Source organism: Tachypleus tridentatus, chromosome 8 (assembly GCF_004210375.1).
Source record: "Tachypleus tridentatus isolate NWPU-2018 chromosome 8, ASM421037v1, whole genome shotgun sequence".
NCBI lineage: Eukaryota > Metazoa > Arthropoda > Merostomata > Xiphosura > Limulidae > Tachypleus > Tachypleus tridentatus.
In genome coordinates this window covers 54344210-54364792 of record NC_134832.1, presented here as the reverse complement: position 1 = coordinate 54364792, position 20583 = coordinate 54344210, and the positions used below count along the sequence as shown (strand labels likewise).

The window sequence follows — 20583 nt, the reverse complement described above, 5'->3', positions numbered from 1 at the left end:
GGATATGCTGGGCGTTTTTATTATGAAACACAAATATATATACAATGGATTGACCATCTGTGCTGTGTCCATCGCGAGTGTAGAAGCTTTGTCCTCGAAATATTAATAAACTTTGTACCGCTAATATAAATATCCTTACAAAATAATTACTTCATATTTGTCGTTATTTAAATGTATTGTCTTGGTCAAAGTTATTTGGAAAACTACTGACGATACGGAACCAAATGTTAAGAAACAACGATCGAACGTTCAGTTGACGTTCATTATTTGTTCTGTTAGACGCATATCGACATTTGACATAAACAGCCTTACAATTGAATAAAACTTGAAGTTTCCATTGAAATATAGTTATTCTGTAAACTTTAAACAATAGTGTTAGCTCATGCATTGTGTGAACGATTGTTTACACGATTGTTCATTAAACGAGATAATACACAAACAAGGGAAAACCAATAACACACAATGAATTGACACATAGAACAAACTAATTACGAAAACATTAAGGGAAAAACGCAATTTAATGTGAAACATAAACCACCTCCTAACTGAACGGCTAATAATAAGAAATACATTATCAGATATATTCTATAACAACCTATTGGACAACATGAAGCACAGGAATTTCTGATGTGTTACGAATAGACGGGCCCGGCATGACCAAGTTGTCAAGGCACTCGAATCGTAATATGAGGGTCGAGGGCTCGAATCCCCGTCACACTAAACATACTCACCCTCTCAGCCGTGGGGTCAATCCCACTATTCGTTGGTAAAAGAGTAGCCCAAGAGTTGGCGGTGGGCGATGGTGACTAGCTACCTTCCCTTAGGTTTTACGCTGCTAAATTAGAGATGGCTAGCGCAGATAGCCCTCGTGTAGCTTTGCGCGAAATTCAAACACAAACGAACGAAAATAGTACTGAAAATAAAATAAATACAGAACACGTCCACAAATTATGCTTATGTTGTACAAGGCTCAGTTACTTGGTGTTTGAACTTTGACAAACCCTTGAGTAAAAAAAAAGTTTTCTTGAGTTTTACTTACGTCGTGTGTAAGTGTAAACGTGACGCAACATCTTAAAAATTACAGTCCAGTTTATTAAAAGTAAAAAAAATGGCTGTAAAATAAAACATGGCTACTTGTGTCGACTCACCGAAGTGTGATTCCATATCATCTAAGACACCGTTAGAAAAATATTAGTATTATTTGTTTTACAATGGTAAGTTTCACTGTTTTAGTGAAACAAAAAAAACAACGGTTCCCGGATGTAGAGCACTAAAGCCTGTTTTCATGACGTGGATTTGTTATTACAAAACGCACACAAATAATAAACACGTCTTATCTGTTTATTGTGTTATAGATTAAATGTTGCTAGTAGCTAAACGAGAACATATACGCAAAACGGCTCGTTTGGGTTAAGAAAATATTTTACATAGAAAAGCGAACAACGTTTCGACCTTCTTCGGGAACAAATAGAAATATATTTAGGAAAACTGTTGCTTGGAGATTTCATTGCGAGTAATATATATAAATATATATTTCATTCTCTGGAACTAGGTCATACGCAACTTAATGTCAAAACAATTCTTTTAGATTTTGTGGGCTTTTGAATTATTGAAGCTTCGAATATTAGGATTACAATACGAAACTGTGCAAGCCGAAGGTTTACACTTATGAATAAACCAAATACTTTAAACGCATTTATTTAACACTTTACCCCCTCGCTGGTACAACGGTAAGTCTACGGATTTACAACGCTAAACTCCAGCGTTCGATTCCCCTCGGTGGACTTTGCTGATCGCCCGATGTGGATTTGCTACAAGAAACACACACATTTAACTCCTAAAAATCAAATCACGCATTGAAATCCGCAAAGCTGGAAGATGTCACTTCTGTGTAACAGAAATATTCGTCTGTGTAACAAATATTTACGTACCATTCGTGAAGGCCCGGCACAGCCAGGTGGGTTAGGGCGTTCGACTCATAATCTGAGGGTCACGGGTTCGAATCCCCATCGCACCAAACATGATCGCCCTTTCAGCCGTGGGGGTGTTATAATGTGACGGTCAATCCCATTATTCGTTAGTAAAATAGCAGCCCAAGAGTTGGCGGTGGGTGGTGAAGACTAGCTGCCTTCCCTCTAGTCTTACACTGCTAAAGTAGGAACGGCTAGCGCAGATAGCCATCGAGTAGCTTTGTGCAAAACTCAAAAACAAACAAACAAACAAAACAACCCTGTTTCTATTTTTCTCATGACCTAAGTTTATGAGAAATGTAAATATTCTAAAACAGTATACTATAAAAGATAAAGTAGTTTTTTGTACTCCTGTTTGGTTCAATTTACAAAATAATTACAATTTAATTAATTAATTTTTATATTAATTTTATTTCATTAAAACTAGAAACCTTATTTATTTAAATTCTTATAGATCATGACGTTCTTACTTGAATTTTTTATAGTAAAATATATGGATTTCTTAATACAATATTTTTAAATAATCTATGTATATTTATATCTTTAGGGTTGTTCTTTTACATTGCTGGTGAAGGTGTAATAAGATTTGCTGATAGAGGACAAGGTAAAATCAGTGACAAAGAAAATTATATCGACTTCAGTATGAGATTATTAGGGGATGGACCTTCAGGACCTGGTAAGTTGAAAACCACTGACTTTACTTACGTCATATTCCTCGGTGGACTCAACAGACAGTCCGATGTGGCTTTGCTATAAGAAAACACGTGCGTCATATTACTTGAAGCACGTTGTACCATAACAACAGTTTTTATATTGTAGCCTAATAATCCAATATAATTATAATTATGCAGCAAATTAAATCGATTTTGATTTAAAATAAGCTGAAGATATTGATTAACCGAACTACTGTATATCGCATATTAAGGGGCTATTCTTTCATTATCTATCTGATAATTCTTTGGTGATTTAGTGGAAATTCTCTGGGGCTTATAGCGCTTGAATACTGAGCTCGATACTCTGAGAATTGACCGAACGGATAACCCATTGTGTAGCTTTGTGCAAAGATAAAAACAAAGTGAATCAAACAGAAATATAAATGTAATAGACGCTCCTTTAAAACAAAAGGAAACCTTCACTCAGCTACTTCGTTGTTTGCTGTCGTAATTTTTTTTAAAGTACGTCAGGCATACGTTTTGTTTACCTATGTGTAGCAGTCCTAAATTTGGGACTCGTTTGTTAGAAGGCTCAGCACACTGAATCACAGGTGCAATGACTTTCACAAAAGACCCAAAACTCTAAACCTTTTGATTAGTTGACTATTCGTTTTTCAATTGTTCGAAATCGCTCGAGTTTTAGTTGTTTTTTCTAATTCATTGATTGTATCTGTATTTTCTTACAGCAAAGCCTCATCGGGCTATCTGCTGAGTCCATCCAGGGGAAAGAGCCCATGATTTTAGCTTTATAAATCCGTAGAGTTACCGCTGTTTTAGCAATGGACTAATTATTTGCACCTGATAGACTAGATGGAAGGCAACCAACAGTCTCAGCTCCGGATATATTCTCATCTGACCGAATTTTGAGACTTTAGTGTCACTCTTAAATCAGAAAACACGACCTCAAAAGTGCGGTAGTGCGTTTTTGCATCAACGGTTGACGAACCACGAACCTCGGGATTCATAGACATACACTAGCTACTAGGTTACTCCCGACCCCATGGGGAATGAAACTGTTGTTTCGGCCGTGCTGGTTGATCCAATTGGACTAACTCCATGCATTTCCATTCAAAGTTAAAAATGAAACTGTCTTACAGAGATTCGTTTTGATATGATATTCATGAAAAAAAAAATATTAGTTGTTTGATCGAATGTTACAACGTAACTGCCAACTTACTTTGTAAGCATCTATTTAAGACAGATGCTCTGTGCAAGGGAACACCGTATTTCATACCTGTTTAGGAAGGGCAAGCTCAATTGTATCCATAGCAACACACGCGCAGATATGTATTATATTAAAGCACGTAAAGCGTTCTTTCTAAAATCGATTTTGACTCATATCCTATCTGGAATGGTTTGTTTTTAATTGTACTGCCAGACATCGCTTGTCAGACAGTGAGAGGTATCGACCAGTTTATGTGAGTATTACAGGATGATTTGGAAAGGAAGGCAAATTAGAATGTGATATGTCTAACTTTCGAGGATGATATAGCAAAATTAAACTATCATAATATTTATTATTTACCTGTATAACATGAGATGTATGAATGGATTAGGTACATAAAAAAGTATTGTAGTTAATGTACGATATCAGTAACGTATGATAAACAAGGTCGAAAATATAAATTCAGTAAAAGAAAAGCGCCCTCTAGTTTTTGTTTAGTTACTCAAATAAGGTGTTTTTTTAATTATCGAAATAAGGTTTAAGACACAATACCCAGGAATTTACTAATAAGTTTCTTCTAAGCTGTGTCTTCAAAAACCTTTAAATTGTATTCTACGCATTTACTAACACACAAAATAGAACTTCTTTGATGGGGTTATATAAGCGACACAAATAAATAATACCAGGTAAACAAACAAACTGAGTGCGAGAGTACGTTTTTCATGCATGTAGTTAATACAAAAATTTACTGAGTAATGGAATGATAATAATGAAACTTAACATTTGAAAATAATTGTTTGTTTGTTTTTGAATTTCGCGCAAAGCTACACGAGGGCTATCTGCGCTAGCTGTCCCTAATTTAGCAGTGTAAGGCTAGAGGGAAGGCAGCTAGTCGTCACCATCCACCGCCAACTCTTGGGTTACTCTTTTACCAACGAACAGTGGGATTGACCGTTACATTATAACGCCCCCATGGCTTAAAGAGCGAACATTTTTGGGGCGGGGATTCGAACCCGCGACCTTTAGATTGTGAGTCGAACGCCCTAACACACCTGGCCACGCCGGGTCCATCACTTGTCTGGATTCACTTTAGTGATATCTGACACGAAAGATACAAAACAATTGACAAAGTTATGTGAGAAGCGTTTGTTTATTTGTAGCTACGCACAAAGTTACATAATGGGCTATATGTGCTCTGCCTATCACGGGTATCGAAACACGGTTTCTCGCGTTGTAAGACCATAAGCATACCGCTGTGTCCCTTGAAATGACATGAATGTGTTATATATTATTTTTTTTAATTAGTCCTACGAATGATACATCAGACCTCAATGTTATGAGTTTGTCGTTTCTGTTGTTTTCTTTTAAAGCAAACCAAAGTTCAGCTGTTTGTTGAGTCCACCTCAGGAAATAGAACCCCGGATTTTATCGTTGTAAGTCCGATAGTTTACTGCTGTCTCACCGAGAAACTCCGAGAAGTACGTAACGTTACTTAGCTAGTCATGAAAACCATTGTAAAGCTTTGTCCATTAACGGTTATCTATCAAGATCAACTTTTTAAGTTGATTGGTTTGGTGTTTTGAATTTTCGCGCCAAGCTACACGCGGGATATCTGCGCTAGCCGTTCTTCATTTAGCAGTGAAAGACAAGAGGGAAGGGTACTATTCATCACCACCCACCGTCAACTCTTGGACTACTCTTTTACCAACGAATAGTGGGATTGACCGTAACTATATAACGTCTCCACGGCTGAAAGTGTGAGCATGTTTGGTGTGACGGGGATTCAAACCCGCAACTCTCAGATTACGAGTGATATGCTCTAACTACTTGGCCATGCCGGGCCTTTTTACGTGGATAAACTTAACTGTCTGACTGTTGGAAGTTCCTATCTGGTGGGGGAATCGTTCACTTATTTGTTAAGGTCGAACATTTAGTATATCGCCCCCCCCCCCGCCAGTGGCTCAGCAGTATGTCTACGGACTTACAAGGCGAAAAACCGGGTTTCGATACCCGTGGTGGGTAGAGCACAGAGAGCCATTTGTGTAGCTTTTTGTGTAATTTAAAACAACAATTTAGTGTATCTGAATGTGAGACTAAATTTTGCGTCGTATTAGAATAAAGAATTGCGCTATGTAGTTTGGATTCGTGGGTGTTTCATAAGAGTAACATTGAAGTCCTTGTATTCAGCTTGGCATGAGTTGGCAGTGGGTGGTTTTAAATAGCTGCTCTCTCTCCAGCCTATTACTTTAAAATTAGCGACAACTCAGATAGACCTCTAGTAGCTTTGCGCGTAATCTAATAAACAAACAAATTAATGTCAAATTGAGGACGACCAGCGCAGATAGACCTTTAGTAGCTCTGCAGGATATCTAACAAGCAAACAAATTAATGCTAAATTAAGGACGACTAGCGCAGATAAACTTTTAGTAGCTTTGCAGGATATCTAACAAACAAACAAATTAATGCCAAATTAAGGACGACTAGCGCAGATAGACCTTTAGTAGCTTTGCAGGATATCTAACAAACAAACAAATTAATGCTAAATTAAGGACGACTAGCGCAGATAGACTACTAGTAGCTTTGCAGGATATCTAACAAACAAACAAATTAATGCCAAATTAAGGACGACTAGCGCAAATAGACTACTAGTAGGTTTACACGAAATCTAACAAATAAATAAACAAATTAATGTATTTGTTAATAAAATATTTAGTACATATATTTATATATTGCATGTTTTTGCAGGGGCCAGAATTGTAGTGTTGTCTCCAGGTGTACATTCTTTTCCATTTAAGTTAGGCCTACCTCTCGGACTTCCGTCTACATTTCTTGGGAAACACGGGTGGGTTCAGTATTTCTGCAAAGCTTCCTTGAAAGAGCCATCTGGTGTTGTGCACAAAAACCAACAAGTATTTATAATCATGAACCCAATAGATTTGAACCTAGAACCTGCGATTCTTATGGTAAGTTGACTGAGTTTGTTTAATATCTATGACAATAAATTTAGAGTAAGAACAGAAACTAAATTACGCCCTTTGTAAAAAAAAACGCCCTCGAAATATGATATAACCAGACACGTTTGTGTTTTTTTTTCCCCATGAAATCATTGTATATTTCACGGAAAATAATGGTTCAGAGGTTTCCTGTTGTCTTTGATAACGGAATACAGTTTATTTTTCAACATACCCAGGTGAACAATTGGAGCTAGTCTACAGTTACAGAAACAGGGTACGAACCACGAATCCTCGGGATGCTGACCAGTGGGCCACATATTTTTATACTTTTTCACACTCACGCGAAAAGCCTACTCCCTCGTTGCACATAGGCACGCCCGCGGACTTATAACGTTAGAAACAGAGTCTCGATACCCCTGGTGGGATACAGTACAGATAGCCCGTTGTGTGACTCTGTGCTTGACTACAGCCAATCAACCAACGTATGTAATAATAAAAAAATAGCTAAGGAAGACTATAACAGTTAGAAGTAACAACCAGGTTTCCTCTGTTTATGATAACATAATCGTATTTACTATTATTGGTTAAATATACCATAACAATTAACAGGGAACAAATGTTTCAGGTTCAACCAACTTTTACCAGTCCAACAAGTTCCATGACAAGTAATACTATCCAAAATCGTTTAAATATGTCTAGGTGTGAAAAATCTTTAGCCAAAGGTAACATACGAATTTCTGTAGATCTTTGGACAGTTAACCTGGGTGAATGATAAATGTTTAGGATGATATAGCGCGAAACTGCACTACTCGAACAGCAATAGAATGTTACTTGCTATTAAATATATTTTATTACCACTTTAATCAATAGTAAACAGAGGGTATCTGAGAAAAACGTTAAGTTTTTCAAATCTTAAAAAAACAACAACAATTTCAGACCTTATATTTTTTATCTGGGCAGCAATGCCCGATAAGAGACAAATAAGGTTTTATATGGTTTGTTTGCTTCTAATTAAACACAAAGCTACGCAATAGGCTGTCTGTGCTCTGCCTACCATATGTATTGGGTGTGTTTGTGTGTGTTTTTTTTATAGCAAAGCCACATCGGGCTATCTGCTCAGCCCACCGAGGGGAATCGAACCCCTGATTTTAGCATTGTAAATCCGGAGACATACCGCTGTACTAGCGGGGGGCGACTATCTGTATTGAAACCCGGTCTCTGGTGTTGAAAGTCCATAAACTTTTGGGGGCGATTTGATATTATAGAAGGATAGAGCAGACGACTATCTATGACGTAAATTCACGTGAATTTTAGTGTGAATAATGGCGACAATCGAGTCGACTCTGGGATAACAAGTTATTCTATTTATGCAGTTTTTTATTATTAAAATATAATTCATGAATACGAAATATTAAGATAATTTAATTAACAACAGGTTATATTTTGAAATTATCATTTTTTTATATTAATGACAAATTGCCCGGCAAGGCCGGGTAGTTAAGGCGCTCGACTCGAAATCCGAGGGTCGCGGGTTCGAATCCCCGTCACAACAAACATGTTCACCCCTTCAGCCCCCGGGGGCGTTATAACGTGATGGTCAATCCCACTATTCGTTGGTAAAATAATAGCCCAAGAGTTGGCGGTGAGTGGTGATGACTAGCTGCCTTCCCTCTAGTTTTACACAACTAAATTAGGGACGACTAGCGCAGATAGCCATCGTGTGGCTTTGCGTAAAATTCAAAAAAACAAACAAACAGACAAATCACTTAACTCTTGTTTTTTCTTTAATTACATTACACATTAAAAAAATGAAAAATAGTTAATTACGTTCGCATTGATGAAACGAATTTAACGATTTTGATAAAATTTTGCATCCACGTACAAATTATTTAATTTTTAAAATATTTTTAGACATGCAAAACTATTTAAAATTTCATAACTTTTAATTTTTTTGAAACCTATTAGAAAAGTTTGCTGTTATAAACAACAGCTCGCGGCATTATACTTAAAGCCTTTAAGTAAATTGCAAGACATGAAGTTAAGAAGTTAATTTCCCATCACCCTTGACGAAAAACAAGACAATTCGAGGCCGAAAGAGCTATTTTAAGAAGTTTGTTAAATTAAGAATGAAATACTGTAATGACTTCAAGATAAAAACTGAATTAAACAACCTGTGTTGAAGACATAAAACAGGCTCGTTAAGCCTAATTCGCCCGTCCGTAGGATGACGAAAAAAACTTAAACATAGAAGTTGTTTATTTCAATTACTTAGGGCATATTAGTTTCACAAAGAAAGCTTTTGTTAAAAGTGGTTTTGAGGAAGATAAAACACACATGAATTTTGTCGAATTAAATTATTCTTAGTTTGGATTATTCTCTCCATCAAGGACGAAACCGCTGACCTGTGCTAATTTCCGAATGTCAGAACGGCTGGTATGGGTATTAACACTTTTATTGATAAGGTGACCTAGGAAGGTCGAAATGTTATTCTCTACTTATCAATAAATATGCTAATTACTGTTTTCTACCTTGACTTCTCACTGTTTGAGTTTTGTGGGGTTAAATTATCGGGCTCGGCATGCGATAAGGCGTTCGACTCGTAAGCCGAGAGTCGCGGGTTCGAATCCCGCTCGCACCAAACATGCTCGCCCTTTCAGCTGTGGGGCCTTATAATGTGACGGCCAATCCCACTATTCGTTGGTAAAAGAGTAGCCCAAGAGTTGGCGGTAGTTGGTGATGACTGGCTGCCTTCCCTCTAGTCTTACACTGCTAAATTAGGGACGGCTAGCGCAGATAGCCCTCGAGTAGCTTTGCACGAAATTCAAAAAAACAAACAAACGTTAAATTACTTTTAATTTAGAATCTTCTATCCAGTTAGGGCTGTGTTGCTAATATGCACTAGTTTCTGTTTTCAACCTCGACTTCTTACTGTATTAATTTTGTAGGGTTAAAGGAAGTTGTTTTGGTTCACTTACAGTTATTGTAACGTTCGAACTGCTTGAAACAATAATTTGTTAAATTTGTCCTTAATAACATGTAAGTAAAATTCAAACTTCACAGCCAGAGTAAAAAGACATTAATAGGTCATAGACATTACAAATGCCGTCTATTTCATAATATTTATGGATTCTGTGGAAATCGAAAATTATGTAAGATGTCAAGATTCAATATGTTTTTTAATGTCGTATTTTTATGTTAAAGACAGTTAAGAGACAACAACAACTGGAAGATTAGAATGCTTTGACTTTAAATTGATTTCGTGATTTTTAAATCAGAAAAAGATTAGAAGTGAAAAAATTGCGAGATAAAGCAAAAATTTGATAAAAAAAAAGCAAATTACTGGTGGTAGTTAAGAGCTTCGTTCTAAAACGTGGCGAATAATTTGAAATTGTATTAAAATAATACGTGTGGAAGACTTAATTTAAAGACGGTTAAAACAAGGAATTGCCAACAACTGTAACATAGCTCTGAAGAAATAAGGTTTTTACGCAGTGTATGACGTTCATTCATTGAACCTTCACTCACTTTTGTGTCTCCTTTACCTCAGACAGGCTACTTGAGCATATTTTTATGCCTATCTTCATCTAGTCTCCTAGTGAACTAAGTTTCCCTTAGGTGCTTCAGAGAGGATCATAATCTTTTTTTTCTAATTACACCTATTCTTTTATCGTAGGTGTTGCCTTTCTACTCTGTTTAACCGCTGAGGTAGAAGCACGCGCTTCCCGCCAATTAGATAATACATGTCCTAATTATGTAAGCGAGAGGTAATAGGATTTTTGGTTGTAACGTTTTTTTGTTTTTGTGTTTTGCTCAGACAGTTCAAGCGTAAGATAGAAAAGACAAATATTGTTTTGAATTAAGCACAAAGCTACACAATGAACTATCTGTGTTCTACCCACCACGGGTATCGAAATTTGGTTTTTAGCTTTGTACGTCGGCAGACATACCGCTGTGCCAAGGGGAGGTCAAATTTCTATCGAGTCAGTTGTATGGAGTTACGACCTGATCTATGGAAGGAATAACTCCAAGATATTGATTAATATCATGACTTGGAAACCACGTAGAATAATATATCATTTTGCCCAAAAATTGCTGTCCTGACCCCAAACTCCAAATCGTGTTTTTTGTTCAAGTGCAGATGCTACACTGAATAAAACTTACCTTCTAGCCCGAAGAAGTCCTGCCATGACCCCGAAATCGAGGTCATTGTTCAAGTTGTTAAGAGTAGCAGCTTTAGGAGTTAAGTTTTTTAATCACTCCGATTATTGTAATGATTTGTGTTTTGAATTCAGTTATCAAATCCCCTCTTGTGCTTCTGTTTTTTAGGACTAACTAATTTTACACGACAAGCTGCAGACGATGAATGGTTGGTTAAGATGTTAGACTTTCTAAACTTGAGTTCTCACTGTGTTTTATAATCAAGAAACTACTATTTGTGTTATTTCAAACTCACTTGGAAATAGGGACGTATCATCGGTTTATCCCCAAATCTGTGAGAGTGATATTTATAGAGATACCTCTTCTACTAGGGATTCATTTTACCTTCTCCACATCATAGTCTGTACTCAGTAGAAACTTTGTTTATATGTAAAAGTTTCATGTGCAAAGTTTTTTATTGGTCTAACTGCTTGGAAGGCTCTATTGAAATGTCATTCAAGGAGATGAGATAATTTTACGCTTTTTACATTTATAAATGTTTATATAGTATTGTCATCTGGTTTAATTCTTTGCTTTAAAAAATAATTCACCACAAATCCTCAAGACCATACACACACTGTAACTATTATGTTATAAGGTTACTCGCCTAGTTTTAAAAACCTGTTGTTAATCCATAAATATTCGCTTGTGTTTGAATTACGGCTGAATTGCTTAAGCGAATAATTTCAAAAAATTAAAGTCTCCTGCTAGGACAGCTGTATGTCTACGGATTTACAACGCTAAAATAATGGGTTTGATTTCCCTCGGTGGACTCAGCAGATAGCCAGATATGGCTTGCTATAAGAAAACACACACACACATTGAAAAACCTACAATTTAAGATTGCCCACTAGTACATTATACGGATTTACAACGCTAAAATAAAGGGTCAGCAGATAGCTCAATGCGGCTTTGCTACAAAAAACACACACACAAAAAATTAATTTTGGAAATAACCAACAGAGTAATAGCATGTGGCTCCCTCTGTCAACCAGTCAAGGTATTATCCTTAAGAAACACAGAAATTGAATAACATTAATCATTTTGACCTACGAAACTTTAAAATAAGTTAAACAAAGAAACACAATGTAACTTTATTTTACTTTCAATTTTATTTTTTCAATGTTTCTGTAACCTATAGATGGTAAATGTTACATTTTTCTATTTTTTAAAAAGAACAACACGTATTTCTAAACACATAAAAAAACACAAAATTGAAACTGAAATTAAACTTCACTAACAGATAGATTGATATTTTAAATTATATATTTATGTATCTCCAAATCATGATAGGTTCCGCAAGACACGCACCTACTAATATAATTTATTCGAGGTCTTGTTGATTTCTTTACTAACAATAACCACAACTACATTTTAAGAAAATATGGCGAAGGAAAAAAAAGTCTCACGTTCAACACGTGAGTGAGACATGTGGCGACATCTGAACAAGGTTCTCACTTTCAACACGTGAGTGAGACATGTGGCGACACCTGGACCAGGTTCTCACTTTCAACATGTGAGTGAGATATGTGGCGACATCTGGGGACAAGATTCAGGTTTATACAACTTTTGACCTATTCCACAACGTTGATATTAATTGCCTGATACTCTAGAAATACAATGTTATCTACTATAAGCCTACTGGCATATAATTATTATCGAACGTTATTGTTTGTTATAACCGTTGGATATCAAGATTTTCAGTTACATAAGCCTAACTCTTTTTAGTTACACAAGCCTAAAGACAACAACCACTAAATGGCAAAGTATAGGTAACTTGCGTTTGAAATGTACTTTGTTTAATACATACAACGTAATTAAATTTTATGTTTTATTAACTGATTCATATAAAAACTGGACTTTGCTGGCATTATTAAAACTTGACTAAAAAAGCGGTTGTCACTGCCAGATGTTGATAGTAAAATATTCAGTATGTTGGTTGTAATGAACAGAACATTTCATATTTTGCTGTTTTACACGTTAGTAGCTACAGAACAGGTCACCGATTAGTAAACTTAAATTCTAAAGAATTATGTTTTTAAACATTGTTAGGTTTCTAAAAACAATGATTATTCATTTGCATCAAGTTAATTTAAAAAAAACACTGTCTGTTTTTTTTTCCACTGAGGTAGCTATGCCAAAGATTTCTTCTATTTTTCATGTCATAAATGTGGTAAACCGTATATAGGGAGGACATTTAAAATACACTTAAACTTCTAATGGTGTTTACTATTTCTCTAACGTACTTTCACTTGTTGGTTCTTTAACGACTTTTTCTAAAAAAATACGCTTTTATATTTATTACCCCTAGAAACCATTTCTCTGCGAGATTGAAGATACAATTGGTGTACCCTGTCTGTCAGCTGGTCCTGTCAGCTGTAGGATTCGACTAGACCGTGGGGGCTACGTACCCGGAGAGTGCATATGTATTTATGCCTCGATAGAAAACAACAGCAAGGTCACGATAAAAAAAACCAGAGCTGTATTAACTGAGGTAATGTTGTGTTTTAACCAGAGCTGTATTAACTGAGGTAATGTTGTGTTTTTGAGCTAAAAAAGAGCTACTTTATTTTTGTTCCAAAACGTTTCCCTTTGTTATATATCTGTAATATGTTTGCTTGTTTCTGAACTTTGTATTTATTGTTTTCAACCTGAATGGTACGTTTATTGATGTCCTTAATTTAAAAGTATCAACTACACCTAGGGAATATGTTACCTACGCAGCCGCAGTAACCACAAAGCGAGATTAGCTATCACGGTTAAAACACTCTCACAGTTGAAAGTTTGGAGTGGTGTGTTCAGCAGAATATTGCGACTCGAACCTTGGACCTTATCATCTGCCACGTAAAGAAAACACACTCATATTTGTTTACTTTTTGTGAAAAATATAAACTTTCTTTGTTTCTACATGTCTTGTTACAAATAGATTTGATTTTTACGTTTTGTGAAGTTTCATGCTAGAGTTATTGCAAAGTAACAAATTTATGTTGCTAGGTTTACTTTGTTGTATTTTATAGCAGAGACGCTTGTTACTGTTTTCTTAAATATATTTGTTTTATATTAAGCCAAGAAATGGTTGTATTTTTTTAAGTTATAGCTTGAGATTGTTTTATCATGTAAATTTAAAAGCTTTTTAAAAAGGTTTGAATTTCGCGCAAAGCTACACGAGGGCTATCTGCGCTAGCCGTCCCTAATTAGCCGGCAGCTAATCATCACCACCCACCTCTAACTCTTGGGCTACTCTTTTACCAACGAATAGTGGGATTGATCGTCACATTATAACGCCCCCATGGCTGAGAGGGCGAGCATGTTTGGTGTGACAGGGATTTGAACCTGCAACCCTCGGATTAAGAGTCGACTGCCTTAACCCCCTGGCCATGCCGGGGTCTTTTAAAAATGTGTTGAAAATCAAAATCACAATTGGAACATTTAGCTTAAACAACTTTCAAAATCGTACGCTTATCGTTTTTACGATTACAGTGGAAAATATATATTTATATCAGCCAATGAATAATTCCAGTAGTATACATTACAATAATTATAAACAGAAAATCAAATCGGTACTATGTAACAATAAAGAAATCAATACAAATCAAAACATTTACAATGAGTGTGTGTTTGTGTGTTTTCTTATAGCAAAGCCACATCTGGCTATCTGCTGAGCCTAACGAGGGGAATCGAACCCCTGATTTTAGTGTTGTAAATCCGTAGACCTACCTCTGCACTAGCGGGGGGCATTTACAATGAGACTTTTAAAAAATTGTCCAGCACCAGTCTTGTTATTAGGTCATAATGGGAAAATGCCTTTTGGTCATAGCTCCCAAAAAGCAGTGGGGATATTTTATCTATCAGATATAATCCAAACATAGACATGGAACTAGTGATCGACCATGTAAAATCAATTAGGGGTTAGGGGTCGAGAGCTTAAATCAACAATGTCTAAGCTCCTGCTGCCTTTCACTGTATACAGCCAGTTGTGGGTGGGAAAACAGTTATGTATATAGCCAGTTGTGAGTGGGAAAACAGTTATGACCAAAGCCTTATAGTAGAAATAAATCACCTTGTATTTCAAGAGTTTTAAAACCATTTTCAACAAGTATTACGTGCTACACAGGATGGTTTGGTTCTAAATACGTCTAAATGCTCGGGTGATTTCGTAATTGGACATAATTTTATGTATCTAAGGATTATGGTTAACTGGACAACTGGCTGGAGACAGTAGGAGTTGAGACATTGTGGTTGAAGCACTCAACACCTAAAACCTAATTAATCCTCACTGACTACTACTCGTTCGACATCTACGTTTGGATCGTGTCTCATAGATGGAATATTCTTAACTATTTCTGGAACTATGATCGCACGAATATTCTATTATGACGTAATGACGAGGACCAGTAAATGGACAGATTTTTGTTGTTGGTTTTGAAATATCATTGCAAAAGTTTTAGTTTTGATTTATATATATATATATATATATATATGTCTTTTATGCTTTTATGTCCTTTTTTTTTTATAGATAAGTATATTGCTTTCGAGCGCACTCTACGCCTAATTTGTGAAGTGTGTGTATATATAAATATATATAGAAGTTGAATCTGCCTTGACAACAGACACGTACTAAGTTAATTAAAGCAAAGTTACCTAAAGTTTATTGAATATCCAAACATAGTTAATGCGAAATACCAGCTTTTCATGCAACTAAGGAAATTGTTTTGATTCTTTTGTTTGCGTCATTCTGTTCTAAAAGCAAGGCACTACTTACCGGTAACCATGGTAATCTTTTATTTCTTTTCCATGGTAGACGATTCAGTACACTTCTAAGAGTAAGATGATGGAGACAGAAACCAGGGAGCTGGCCTCCTTACAGAAGGGTCGGGTAGAGGCTGGGTCAACTGACCAGTGGAGAAACGAAATGATGCACATACCACCGTTACCACCCACAAACCTCAGGGGCTGTCATTTGATTCGTGTGCAATACGACGTTTATGTAAGTGAGATTCAAACACAATTACGTTTACCTGCGTACACGTTTGTCTGGTGAGTTTCAGTGTAAAGAATTGGTAGAAAGAAACACACTAAAGTATTCTTATAAATAATAATGACTCTTCACGAGGCCCGGCATGGCTAAGTGCGTTAAGGCGTTCGACTCGTAATCTGAGGGTCGAGGGTTCGAATCCCGGTCCCACCAAACGTGCTCACCCTTTCAGCCGTGGGGGCGTATAATATGACGGTCTATTCCAATATTCGTTGGTAAAAAGAGTAGTCCAAGAGTTGGCAGTGGGTGGTGATGACTAGCTGCCTTCCCTCTAGTCTTACACTGCTAAATTAAGGAGGGTTCGCGCAGACGGCCCTCGAGTAGCTTTACGCGAAATTAAAAAAACAAACAAGACTCTTCATGATGTCAAGGACTCCATTTGAGGTAAATACAGGGTACGAGAAAAGTCTGGAATCGCAGGTGATTTGCAGTTTTTTCAGCTTCAGACACGTGACTGATTATGGCGCCGTCGAAGCACGCGACACTCGAATTAATTCAACCTTTTTTTTAGAATTATGTGAACGTGGGTCGCATTCTGTTACATTCGTTGAAGTGTCTATGGTTCCATACTCTTCGGACACCCTGTATATAACAGAAACGTCTGATATGAGTGTCAAAATCTTATATTAAAACAAGTACGCCCGTATCGACCTGCTTAAGTCACTACAGGTTAACATTTGCCGGGTTTAAAATATAAATAATGACTCTTACTAGGTTAAGTACAACAATGAATTTTATGTTTTCTCCTTCACATACGAAACTTTGAAATATTTACGATAAGAAAGGTATGTTATTTAATTACCTACAGTATTACTCACTGTGATCGCTTCGCTGTACGTACATAACTTACTATGATCGTTTCGTTGAAGTTAAGTAGCTAACTCTGATGGTAAGTTAAAGTCAATGTTCTTATTTTCACTCTTAAATACGGACTTGTTTGTTTGTTTGTTTATTTTGGAATTTCGCACAAAGCTACTCGAGGGCTATCTGTGCTAGCCATCCCTAATTTAACAGTGTAAGACTAGAGGGAAGGCAGCTAGTCATCACCATCCACCGCCAACTCTTGGGCTACTCTTTTACCAACGAATAGTGGGATTGACCGTAACATTATAACGCTCCCACGGCTTAAAGGACGAGCATGTTTGGCGCGACGGGGACGCAAACCCACGCACCCTCAGATTATGAATCGCACGCCTTAACACGCTTGGTCATGCCGGGCTAATTATGTAAGAAGATTGTCTTGAGTTTGTAAACAGTTATATAGAAAATATGGTCCTACAAAAATTTCTAAAGAATCTTATTTTGTCACGTAATTGAATTAAAAGATACTAAAAATAATTTCAACCCGTGTTTCTTTAAAAACTCAATACAATGTTTTGGTGTTGTTTTGAATTAAGCACAATGGGCTAGCTGTGCTCTGCCCACCACGGGTATCAAAACCCGATTTTTAGCGTTGTAAGTCCGCAGACATACCGCTGAGCCACTGGGGAACCGAAAGGTTTTGAAAGGGAACATTTCCTAGGTTATTCTAGAGGAGATTTGTAAACGTTTTTACGTGGACAACACTGTAATCACTATTAATTATATTGATATTTGACCAATGTTGTAAGAGTGACACTAATTATTAAAGTTTATTAGACACACTAAAGACGTACCAGGAAAAAGAAAAAAAAAAAACATGTTACCCGAAAACTTCTGAATTTAGTTTTGTTTTTGAAAATACAGTTGTTAATAAGGGTCTATTATTGCATCTCTCTCTAATTAAGTGGTACATTTTGAACACTGGCTAGGTGGGTTAAGGCGTTCGACTCGTAACCCAGGGGTCGCGGGTTCGAGTCCCCGTCGCACCAAATATGATTGTCTTTTCAGCCGTGGGGGCGTTATAATGTTACAGTCAATCCAACTATTCGTTAGTAAAAGAGTAGCCCAAGAGTTGGCGGTGTGTGATGATGACTAGCTGCCTTCCTTCTAGTCTCACACTGCTAAATTAGGGACGGCTAACGCAGATAGTCCTCGTGTAGATTAGCGCGAAATTCAAAAACAAACAAACAAACATTTTGAACACGGAAATGAACACATTTCTGTCTGGGTTTGTTGTTTCCCTTGAGTAATGGAATGAGTTTGTAATGTCACCTTACTTTTTTAGAAAGTAGTGGATTCCAAGTAACAAAATACGAGAACATTATTACCTAAGTAAACAGCACTTTTGGGGCAAACACATTAGTCAAGTTGTATTATATAATGTCAACAATCAGCTATCAAATACAGCGTCAGATACACAGTTGTCACCGGAACAGTTATTCTTCCAAAACTACTGTAAGATCAGATAAAACAGATACTGTATAAAAATAACATTCGACTGTACATTACAACAGTCACTGTACAACAAGAACATCTGGCTGTTTCGTATTGTAGTAACTATATAAAAATAACATTTGACTGTACCTTAAAACAGTCACTGTACAACAAGAACATCTGGCTGTTTCGTATTGTAGTAACTATATAAAAATAACATTTGATTGTACCTTAAAACAGTCACTGTACAACAAGAACATCTGATTGTTTCGTATTCTAGTAACTGTATAAAAATAACATTTGACTGTATCTTATAACAGTCACTGTACAACAAGAACATCTGGCTGTTTCGTATTGTAGTAACTATATAAAAATAACATTGGACTGTATGTTATAACAGTCACTGTACAGCAAGAACATCTGACTGTTTCGTATTGTAATAACTGTATAAAAATAACATTTGACTGTACCTTAAAACAGTCACTGTACCACAAGAACATTTGGCTGTTTCATATTGTAGTAACTATATAAAAATAACATTTGACTGTATGTTACAACAGTCACTGTACAACAAGAACACCTGGCTGTTTCGTATTCTAGTAACTGTATAAAAATAACATTTGACTGTATGTTACAACAGTCACTGTACAACAAGAACATTTGGCTGTTTCGTATTGTAGTAACTATATAAAAATAACACTTGACTGTACCTTACAACAGTCACTGTACTACAAGATCATCTGGTCGTCCAGCGGCTAGAAGTCTGGTGTCAAAAGTATTTTTAGATAATAAATAGTAAGAATACTAAACATTTATTTTGTTCAATTTTCTTTTTCCTATTATTTTAGTTCATCATCAAGCCTAAAGGTTTGGAGAAGGAACTGAAGCTACAGTTACCTATCATGATAGCCACTTATCCAGTACGGAACAACGACGGAACTCTTTCTCGTAAAAAAGGAACTAATTACCCAACAGTGCTACCCATGTTCCGCCCGTGGATGAACACAAATTCTCTTAAAAAGTAAAATAAGGATATTTTTTTGTTACTTCTTTCCTAAACATCACAGGTACACTGAGGAGGAACAATGAAAAAAAAACCTAGCTTGTATTCTTATCGAATTCATTGTCAAATTTCAAGAAGTGACGTAAGATAACAAAGCGGAAGTGACGCAAGATAACAAAGCGGAAGTGACGTAAGATAACAGAAACAATATTAAGCAGATATGATTAGCTATGCTTTGTTTAACACTAGTTTTTCAAACATATAGTAATTGTTTTTCAATTTTAATCTCATGATAAAGTTTTTTTTTTGATGTGAACGATAAATGATCTCGTGGTGATACAATCAAATTGGAATTTTGTTCACACTGAAAGAAAAAAGAAACGTTAGCACGGTACATCCATAATACTTGATTACTACTCTTAATTAAGTAACATTACTAAAATAATTTTAAGCCAAGAGCTGGCAATTAGAATACTAATTTTTCGCTAATAATTTATAGAGTCATTCATCAGTAACAGTAACAGTGCCATAAAATAAAACTAAGTCCTTCTGAGCTATAAACTAGGAATTTCTGATTTATTAGTAGCCATAAAAATTAAATACTTACCAGTAACTAATTGGAACTATTTCTTTTCGAGAAGGATTAGGTACTTATATTTTCCAAAAAGATCCAAATTCTTTCTCCGCCAGTTAAAAAAAAAAGAAAGAAAAGTTGGAGGGTTCTTTAACAGAAGTGTTTTCATAGGATTATGGTTAAGAGCATCTGCCCAAGTTTTGATGTTTTCTTTGAAATCAGCGAAACATTCGCGTATGGGTCTTGTAGCTAAGCCTAATTTTATTAGTCTTAAATCCACACTATTTGATATTTGAGTCTTCAGTGCAAGGATAAGCATGGCCAATACATAGATCCAATGAAATGTTTATGTAAGACTAACAAGTTTTTAGCATCACCTGAAGTATATTCGTATCGTTACGATAATATAAACTTAATTTATCACTTACGATAAACTAAGACATTTTATTGTTTTGAATAATATAATTTTTTGGTGATTCACACGCCCTGTGAAGATCACTATAACTATAACTCTAAATCCCATATTCACCTTTTGTATATATCAGTATTAAACATTCTTGGAAATATTGCTGTTTTTTTCAATTAAAACAAAAATCAATGGATTTGTGATACCTTGAGGTAAAGGAAGAATATATTATTTTAAAACTGTGTGTAAACATAACACACATATGATTTGT

At 36.0% G+C, this 20583-nt stretch overlaps 1 protein-coding gene across 1 annotated transcript; it reads left to right on the top strand.

Moving 5' to 3' along the window:
* Positions 1-2519: 2519 nt before the first annotated feature.
* LOC143222416 (arrestin domain-containing protein 4-like) lies at positions 2520-20476 on the top strand. The gene is made up of 5 exons (XM_076448917.1): positions 2520-2646; positions 6594-6811; positions 13311-13493; positions 15801-15986; positions 19178-20476. The coding sequence occupies exons 1-5, from the start codon at positions 2613-2615 to the stop codon at positions 19352-19354; spliced, it is 798 nt and encodes a 265-aa protein (XP_076305032.1). The 5' UTR covers positions 2520-2612; the 3' UTR covers positions 19355-20476.
* Positions 20477-20583: the final 107 nt, after the last annotated feature.